General features: G+C 44.9%; 1 protein-coding gene across 2 annotated transcripts; it reads left to right on the forward strand.

The window, feature by feature from the left end:
* Positions 1–224: 224 nt before the first annotated feature.
* Positions 225–8,871, forward strand: SNX12 (sorting nexin 12). Of its 2 annotated transcripts, none has more exons than XM_046673527.1 (5): positions 225–464; positions 5,293–5,388; positions 5,958–6,082; positions 6,488–6,578; positions 8,853–8,871. In XM_046673527.1, exons 1-5 carry the CDS (start codon positions 300–302, stop codon positions 8,856–8,858), a joined length of 483 nt encoding a protein of 160 aa, XP_046529483.1. In that variant the 5' UTR covers positions 225–299; the 3' UTR covers positions 8,859–8,871. The 2 variants fall into 2 exon arrangements, with proteins under 2 accessions (XP_046529483.1, XP_046529481.1); XM_046673525.1 differs by lacking the exon at positions 8,853–8,871 and adding an exon at positions 8,209–8,363.
* The last annotated feature ends 675 nt before the right edge of the window (positions 8,872–9,546 follow it).

Consider the following 9,546-nt stretch of genomic DNA (forward strand, 5'->3'; position numbering starts at 1 on the left):
GGGTGGTGCGTACTAGAGATGCAGGTTCCGGGGCGGCTACAAACACCGCCCGGAAGACTGAATGACGCGTCCTCTGCACAGGACACACAACCGCCAACTGGGCTGCAATTCAGGGCGCCGGGCCCTGGTCCGGGGCAACGTGCGCGTGCGTGCGTGCGTGCGTGCGTGGGCGCGCGTGCGCGGCGCCGCTGTCTGTGGGTTGGCTGGTTACTTTGCAAGCGGGAGGGGCCGTGCGCGCTCCTCCCTCCGGCCTCTGTCCCCCACCCCCCTTCCCTGGTCCCAGTCTCTCCTTCGGAAAGATGTCGGACACGGCGGTAGCTGACACTCGGCGCCTTAACTCGAAGCCGCAGGACCTGACCGACGCTTATGGGCCGCCAAGTAACTTCCTGGAGATCGACATCTTTAATCCACAGACGGTGGGCGTGGGCCGCGCGCGCTTCACCACCTATGAGGTTCGCATGCGGGTGAGTCACGGGGTGAGGGAGACAGCTGAGGGAGGACCGGGCGGCTGGGCGGGGGGGGGTAGGGGGGCGGGGGCGGGCTGGGGGGAGGCTGCCATAGGGACGACTAACGGTGGAGAAGACGCTTGGAGGGGTCATTTGGGGCTTAGTAGAGCTTAATAGATTTGGAGAGAGGTCTGCAGACTCGGTTGTGGCCCGAGGGTACAGAAAACTCCTGAGGGGGACACTGGACCGGGGTGAGGGAAAACAAGTGCTCATGAGCAAGAAGTGAAGCATGGCTGGATGGGGTGGGGAGGATGGAGAAGATCAGAGTGAGGAATCAAGGAAATAGAAATCACGACTGTGGCGACAGGAGGAGGGAAGGGAGCGTGGAAGAGGGCTGGGGGGTGGAAAGCCAAGGCGCTATATCACTGGGTCCCCTAACTAAACTAGGTTGTGGGAAGTCAATCTGAAGAGGGAGGGCAGGAAGGCCCGGCTTCTTCCTAGTGAGGTCTCCCTGGGATGATGGAGTTGAGCAAAGCCTGGATTCAAGGGAAGATAGACTCCCGAAAAGGGAGGCAGTGGGCTTGGTGGAGCGGAAGTAAGAAAGGGAGTCTCCTTGAGACTGAGTGCTTCCCAGATTTGTGTAGAATTAGCATCTGAAGGAGAGAAGTGTTTTATGCTTAACTTTTCTCAGGTACCACCACGTGCTGTGTCTCACTGTGAACCCTGGCCTTGCACTGGGATTGGTGGATTGTCAGTCGCTGCTCTCCTCTTGTGCTGATCCTTTAGATTTAAAGTATCCAGAATGTTTATTTCAATATCTATTGGCTCTCAATTCTGTCCTAGATTAACCTTCTGGATTCAGACCCTGGTCTGTAGTTACTTTAATATGTGATATTTCAGGGCTGCCCCAGGAGTGGCTTCTTCCATTGTGCACTGCAGGGGACTTTATTCTCTAGTTCCTGGTCCACAATGCAAGGATCGAATATGCAGATAGACTACTCAGTTTGCAGGTTATTTTGCCCAGTTGAAATGGTTATAGGCAAAAAAGTTTGATAACCATTTTCTAATTTTTCTTATGTTTTCTTCTCAGACTAGAGGGCCAGAGTATTCTCTATGGACAGCATGCTACTCAAACAGCATTTGAAGACCTAAAAGAGTGTATGTGCTTTCATTTTTGAATGAATGAATGAACTGAATGAGAGTGTGCTCTCCTACCTGGGCTTTGAAATCTGGTTGAGAAATGATGATCTCCAAATTCCAAGTTAGGCAAAGTCCAAACTCAAGAAAGAAAAGCGAATAGTGAAAAATGAGGAAAACTTGTCTATGTAAGAACTATTTGAAATCATCTCTTTGGGGAAGAATGGAAGTTAGATCTCTCAAAATACGATAAAAGCTGGAAACTGTTCATGGTAGAGAAGTTACCTGGGGAAGCCTGGGCATACGTTGTTCAGTATAAGGACTCTCTGCTGTGGGGTTTTGGAGACATTGTATTGATGCGTTACCCAAGAGCCTTAGGGGTTATGAATGAGATAGCTCTCTACTGCAGGCATTCTAATGACAACAGGAACTGTTCGCCCAGTGCCTATTATGTGTCAGGCACCGAACTAGGTTTTAGTTGTTAAATCCTTAAAAAAACACTATTTTACAGATAGGAAACTGAGGAGGAATGCAGTTTAAGTAACTTGCCCATGTACACGTAAATAATAAGTGGCTGGGCTGGCATTTGAACCCAGGTCTGTCTGACCCCAAAGCCCATCATACTCTTTCTGCTACACTTTAGTCTCTTTGGCAACGCTTAAAGTTGCAAAACTTTAGTGTGCAAAGTTTTTCTACCCACTAAGCTTTTCATCAGTCTTTTCCACAATATCTAATTGTGTAGTGATGATAGGGTTGATGGCAGTTTCTAGTTCTGTGAGTTTGACTTAATTTGTGTAGTTTATGTTAATTTGTATGGCTATATAGGCTTTTAATATTTGATTGAATTCTGTTTTGGGGAAAAATTGGTGAAATGATTTGGTTTTAAATTGCTATTTTAAGTGATTGATTGTTGTAGGCATTATAGGGAGCATGAGACTCAGAGAATGGGCTTTGAGAGTTAGGTATTGGGTGTGGCAGAAGCAGATAGCCCTGACTTTTTTTCTTTGTATAATAGCTAAATATTTCTGAAGCTGTTCTCTTTCGTTTTGCTCAGGAAAGAATTTCCCCCCTCCCACCTCCTCAAGAAATGAGGAGTCTGGAGAGGTGTCCTGGTGACTTCACATGATGCGTATGGAAGTTTTCAAATGTCAGTTGTCCTGTGGACTTGAACTGTGCTTCTTTCTCTCCTTTCCCTTGACTTTGTGTTAATCAGAGCCAGAGGGCTCTCTATATCCTGTACTACACAGTCCTGTCTTCCTCATGTGATTTGTAGGTTGAAGCTGGGAGACTATCCTAGTCTGTAGTAGCCCCTTCCTTAGATGGCTAGGTGCTGAGATGAAAGGCTATTATTGTCACCGTTCTGTCAGGGTAGGGAAAGAACAGCATTTTTGTGAGTCAAAGAAGGAAGTCCACAAAATGGCAGTGGGTGGTGTCTCTGTGTCTTGGAAGAATCTACTCAGCATTTTTTTCTTTTCTTTGGCCCTTCTGTTGGCTTCTGTAAAAACCTACTAGTTAAGGTTCTACTGTTTGGGGATCAGAATATTTGTAATGAACTGTGGTGGAAGCCTGGAATCACATGATACTGAAGGACTTTTTTTCTTGTGGGATTATTTTTCCCCCAGCTTTATTCACATATGGTTGATGTATAACATCACGTAAGTGTAAGTTTAAGGTGTACAATGTGATGATTTGATACATGTATATATTTCTTGCAGCATTCTGAGAATGTTCTCTATAATGGTTTATTTTGAATAGTTAATACTCGCACATGGTACAAAATTCAAAAGGTACAAAAGGTGTAAAAACTAAGTCTCCCTCCCTCTGCCCTCCAGAGGTTCCCCTTTCTGAAGAAACCACTGTTTCCAGTTTCTTATTCTTCTAAAGAATAGGTAATAAAATATTACTTGGCATGTACGTCTCTCACTCCACTTCAACCTGTTGACGTTCCTTGGACCTCGATCCTGGGTAGAGTTGTAACTAATGTAAGTTGGCCAGTTATTGGGCTTTTGATGGCCTACACCTAGAAGTGGATCCTGAAAAGACAATTTCCAGTCTTGAAGACTATAAAGTATGTTGTAGTGTGTGCTGTGGGAAGCTATAGCATGGCTCCAGGATGCTCTTTTCCTGCCCTGAGGCAGTTGTGGAGAAAGGAGAGAAGCTAGTTCCTTTTATTTCCATCTGCTGATCTGAATTGGCTGGTGGGAAATATAGTCAGTATTAATACATGCAGCTGGCTATTTCTATTTAGAACTTGTAGACAGGAGTGAGGATCAAGGCTTTTTGTTTCTCTGGTATTTGCATTGCCATTAGAGCCTTGGGAAAATTCTCAATGATTAAGATGTGGAAATAAGCTGATTTATATCCGGAACAAGCTATGGTAAGCCAACGTAATGTAATTGCTATTTCTGCTGCACTTTCTAAATAAGGAGAGGGTAAACAGATACATAGGGCCTCTAGAATCAACTGAGTATTTATTGAGTAACTTGTGTAGACCGCATTTAGGGAGATGCAGAAGTAGTTGTAGCTCCTGATTTCAGTGAATTTACAATTTAGTTAGGTAGCAAGACTAAGCATGATGTATAAAACAATAGCGTGTCAGGCAGTACTAAAATATAAGTGTCATAGGTGTTCAGAGCAGAGGAAGACCAATAAATCAAGCTGGTTTTGTCAGGAAAGATTTCCTGGATGAAGCGGGACTTGTAGAATGGAGAGGATTTAGACAGGAAAAGCAGAGAAAGGCATACCTTGGAGGTGCTTATCTCTTGTTCTTTACTGGGAACTGAAATTCACTTTTCAGTTGAAAATGTAATACATGCACATGATAAATTCAAATTGCACAATGAAAAATGTGACCCTCCTACCCATTCCAGTTACCTAGTCTTTTTCTCCAAAGTCAGTCACTATTACCAGTATCTTTTCATAAATATTTTATTCATAAATATAAATATACACACATACACATATCCCTTTTTAAAATACAAAAAGAGGCAAGCTGTATATACCGTTCTGGATCTTGATTGTAATACTTACTATCTTTCCGTCCTGGCACATATATATGTTTCCCGTTCTTTTCTTAGTTGTACAGTATTCTAATGAATAGGTGTACCATAATTTACTTAACCAATTACTGATTGATAGATATTTGTTATTATTGCAAATGATAAAATGCAGTGAAAACCCTTGTACATACATATTTACATGCAACTTCAAGTCTATTTGTAGGATAAATGCTAAGCAGCAAGGGACTTCTAATCACCAACTGTGACAAGGCTGGATGTGGTAAGGATTGGTATTCACCCAGTGGTGTTTTGAAAGAATTTTAGAAGCATGGTCCATCAGAGCTATTTCTTTCTTTTTTTTTTTTTTTTTGAGGAAGATTAGCCCTGAGCTAACTACTGCCAGTCCTCCTCTTTGTGCTGAGGAAGACTGGCCCTGAGCTAACATCCATGCCCGTCTTCCTCTCTTTTATACATGGGACGCCTACCACAGCATGGCTTGCCAAGTGGTGCCATGTCTGCACCCGGGATCCGAACTGGCGAACCCCGGGCTGCCGAGAATTGCAACATGCGAACTTAACCGCTGTGCCACAGGGCCGACCTTCATCGGAGCTATTTCTTCACTGGGACCTGTCCAAGTAGTTCTGACAGGTGGCCACCACAGGCTGAACCTTACTTACCATCTCTCTTCTCTTATCCTTCCTTCCCTGTAGACAAACCTACCTATCTTCAAGCTGAAGGAGTCCTGTGTACGACGGCGCTACAGTGATTTTGAGTGGCTAAAAAATGAGCTGGAGCGAGACAGTAAGGTATGGCATCGTTCCTTGTGTGGCAGCCTTGGAGGAGGAGATACACATAGACTGAGAATGCATAAAATCACAGTCTATAAAATCTTGGAGGTAGTGGAGAGGGTGAACACACTCTATCTACCAAATCCCAATATATTGCATCTGGGTGATACCCTTTGAAACCTGAAAGTGGTAAGTTTAGGACAAATTGTAAAGAAAAAGCATTACTTAACTAGTGGCTAGTAAACTCATTCAGCTTAACTCCTGTAAGTGCTAAAAATGGAAAGTACAGTGTTGGGAAAGGCCTAGCTAAATTCTTGGATGGTAGTGGATTGTTAAAGAAAGGGAGGACTATTTGGAGTTTATTTCTTTTCTTTTGAGATAGTAAACCTGTCCTCCTACAAAAGCAGGGTTGGATTAATTTTTGGCCTGAGCCATCCCCACTGTTCTTATGGTCTCAGTTCTTACAAGTTGCTGACTGTGAGGTAGGATGGACCCTACGCCTAACAGGAAATGAGGTATATAGTACTTGGCATCTCATTCCCTCTCCTTCCTCTCCTGTGTGGCTGATATTTTGTGTCTGCCTGCAGATTGTGGTACCCCCACTGCCTGGGAAAGCCTTGAAGCGGCAGCTCCCTTTTCGAGGAGATGAAGGGATCTTTGAGGAGTCCTTCATTGAAGAGAGGAGGCAGGGCCTCGAACAGTTTATTAACAAGTAAGCCAAGTTCCTGGGGGCTCCTCTTGGCAACTTTTGCCATCATAGTCTTTCTCTATGTTTCGTCTATCTCCCCTTTTGTAATGGGTAATATGATGTGGTGCCAATTGTGTGGTGGACTGACTGGATAGTAAAACTCCATTCCTTTGAGCAGAATTCTGATCCTGTACCTCGGGGCCTGAGAAAGCACTGGATGTTGGACATGTCTAGGGATTTCCCCCTCCCTACCTCTCTATCCTCCTTCCCCTCTACAATATTAGGGTTGAAGTGGTGCCCTGCTGCTGTTCTCTACTTGCTTAAACCTCAGGGCTGACCTTGCCCTTCCTCCCCTGTCCACAACCCCATCTCTCTGCGAATTCTCTCTAATCCCAAATACTACTGATAACCATCTCGGTCTCTTTACAGAATTGCTGGGCATCCGCTGGCTCAGAATGAACGCTGCCTACACATGTTCCTGCAGGAGGAGGCAATTGACAGGAACTACGTCCCCGGGAAGGTGCGCCAGTAGGAGCCCCTCTCACCACTTGCCCTCTACTTTCCTGCTGAAATGACGTTGGTTTTTACACTAAGCCTCTTTCTCTCTTTGATCTGAAGTTGGCTACCCATCCCCTGGCCTGATAGACTGTCTGGCATTGTGTTCCTTGGTACTTGACTATACCGTGGGCACTCTGCTAGGATCCTCTTCTCTGAGGAGAGGTGGGCAACCACAGGCAGATGCCCTTTGCTTGGGGTTGGGGGGTGGGTGGGAGGATTGGAGTAGAAGGCAATTTCTTGGGCATTTACCCATGCCAGAAGGCTAACCTTGGGGTCGGGGGGCGGGTCTCGTGCTGGTGAGGCACTTGGATACATACTGATGCTGCAAGTCCAGGGGATTTTTCTTACACTTAGGTTTAACCAGGAATGCCGAGCAGGGAAAAACCTGCCTTTCCTACCTGCATGAATTTTTTCCTTTTTGGGAAGGTGATAGAGACCCAAAAGCTCTCCTTGTTTTCTCTAGGCCTGCTCCCAGTTTTTTCCAGATTCTTTTGTTGCTTTCTCTCTCCTTTCTTGCTTTTGATGGCAGTAATCCTCCTAGAGTATAAGCAGTCTGTTATGTGGAGCAAGGTGTGTGGGTTTTCTGGGCCCATCATCATGGCTGCTTCAGAGTCAGAAGAAAGCCGTAGGACAGTAGGGAGCTCCTGTTGCCTAGCCCCTCTCCTTTGTGGCTCCCTGCTCTGGCTGGCTGTTCTTGCTCACCAGCAGGTGAGTTAGTATGGACCAGCAGTTCTCCCTCCCCAAGCCCTTGCTGCTTTATGGGTTAGCTTTGCAGGTTTGGTGGCTTGAGGGGTGGGGGGAACTCACTACTGCCAGGTAACTCCCTGAAGGGTGGGCGTGGATCATTTTCTAGGTACCTCCCGGTGGTAGGGAAGGGAATGACCACTCTCTTCCTTCCATTCTCCTTTCCCCCATCCTGTTTAGTGCTGCCACAGGGCAGAAGTGCATGAACAAACCACACAGTCTCTGACTTCTGCTAAGCACTTTGAGCTGTTGAATGGGGCTCAGGCAAGAGTTGTCACTGCCCTTCCCAGCTTGGTCACAGGGTTATTGAACTGCCTGCACTTGTTTCCCATGGACCTCCAGCCTTCTCTCCAGAAGTTGAGCTAGGGATAGCAGCTGGGTATGGATTTCCCAAATCTTAGAGTCTGAAGCAGCTTCTTGAGGCTGGCAACTTTCCTGGGCTTCTCTCTGGGAGGTAGTGGTTTGTTTGCTGGGCCCCGATATCTGTCCCAAGTGGTGGGATGGGAGCAAGTTAACTCTGGTTTCAGGTCAAGAGTGGGGGTTCTTTGCTTAGACTCCTTATCACGGAAGGATTGGAGTTCTCTATACAGGGTCTTGGGGAGAAGGACGACTGATTCTGAGAAGACCCTGATCGGAGAGATTAGGATTAGATTTTGACATGGGATTTGGAGTCCATCTAAACGCTGAAGTTCCCTGAGACAGATCAGCTCTCCAGCTGCCAAGCCTTTGCCGGGGCTGAGCAGCCCCTAGAGAGAGGCTCTGCTCCCTTTCCTCCCTCCCCAATGTTGGTATTGTTGCTGCCTTTTTGATTTGTATCCTCTGTTATTGACTTTTTTTTTTTTTTTAAGATTCCTTCTTTCATTGTGCACAAGTGCTGAGAGCCTGAGGCCCCATTTCTGCTGTGTATATATCCTGACTCGGGGCTTTTATTCAGCAAACTATTCATTCTTCTGTCAGACAATGTCATATTCAACTCTGTTCATATTAAACCACTGTGAAGCAAGCCTCTGTTTTCCTGCTTAAGTTGTAAATTTAGTATTTCTCAGTGTCTAGGATATTCTGGGTATTGTGCAGAAATCATACCACGTGGTCAATATCCTGAGGTGATAAGTAAGCTTTGCATTTAACTTTTAAAAAAAAGCAGAATCCTAGCTGCCTGTAGTGATATTTACCTGTCCTTCTTGCAACTCGCAATTGACTTTGTCACAAAGGTAATGCATCTGCTTGTAGGAAGTAGCCATAGGGCTCAGTACCTGTGGTTTGGGTCAGATTTAGCAGATTTGGTTTTTAAGCTTGTGGGTTTGTGCTAATTTGGGCAGGATATATTTACAGCATGTGTGTGTGTATGTATGTATATGCATATACTATATGTGTACATAAACATGTGTGTGCATGTGCTTAATCCTCCAACACACCCACACACCACCTACAAACACTGTTTCTTTCATGGGCTTTTTACCTCAATTGAGACTTCTTTTTTTCTTTCAAATAGATTTGATGCAGGCAGAAAGGTGAGTGAACTCTGAGAACTTTTGATGGGTGGATATTTTCATCTGACCAAGGTGTTCTGAAATGGCTTCCTACACAAAGTGGGTTTTGGGAAAAGTTTGAAATGAGAGGAGGTAGGAGTCTTGTCATTTGGGAAGTCAAAGCTAGTTTTAGTCATGTAACTGAGCATGGAAAGAAGGTATAGAAAGTGATGTGGTCAAAACATTATGAATTAAGGTGACTTAACATTGATGTTTGGTTCTAAGTAGAAGAGTGGGGGCTGAATTAAGGAAGTTAAGAGGTTTTGGTAGTTCAGGAATTAGATGACTAAAGTTATCTGAGGGGGTAGGGAAGAATAGATGTTTCTGTGAGATAAGAGAGGATGAATAACGAGAGAAATGCAGTCTTCAGAGGCAGCAGTGTTAGACAATGAATTAGAGAATAACTAGAACAAGCAGCTATAAAATAAAATATTAAAATTTTGGACAGATGACATTCATTTAACAAGTACTAGTTAATAGCCTTCTGTGTGCCCAACTTTATGATAAAAGCTGGGCTGGGGATGGGGTGGGGTGGTCATGGTACAAATAGACTATGATTGCATTCTCTTTCTTTATAGACCTTACACTTCTTATACTTTAGTTCAGATGTCTGTACAGGACAAGAAAATGCTAGAGACAAAATAAGAGGTCCCGGCA

The sequence above is a fragment of the Equus quagga genome, chromosome 10, assembly GCF_021613505.1.
Source record: "Equus quagga isolate Etosha38 chromosome 10, UCLA_HA_Equagga_1.0, whole genome shotgun sequence".
Classification (NCBI taxonomy): Eukaryota; Metazoa; Chordata; class Mammalia; order Perissodactyla; family Equidae; genus Equus; species Equus quagga.

What these genes read in the sequence shown, in the direction of transcription:
- SNX12 (XM_046673525.1), top strand. Translation starts at nt 300, where the DNA reads ATGTCGGACACGGCGGTAGCTGACACTCGGCGCCTTAACTCGAAGCCG. An exon ending in AGCTGGAGCGAGACAGTAAG is followed by an intron (nt 5,389 to 5,957) that starts GTATGGCATCGT and finishes GTCTGCCTGCAG; the next exon opens with ATTGTGGTACCCCCACTGCC. An exon ending in CTCGAACAGTTTATTAACAA is followed by an intron (nt 6,083 to 6,487) that starts GTAAGCCAAGTT and finishes GTCTCTTTACAG; the next exon opens with AATTGCTGGGCATCCGCTGG.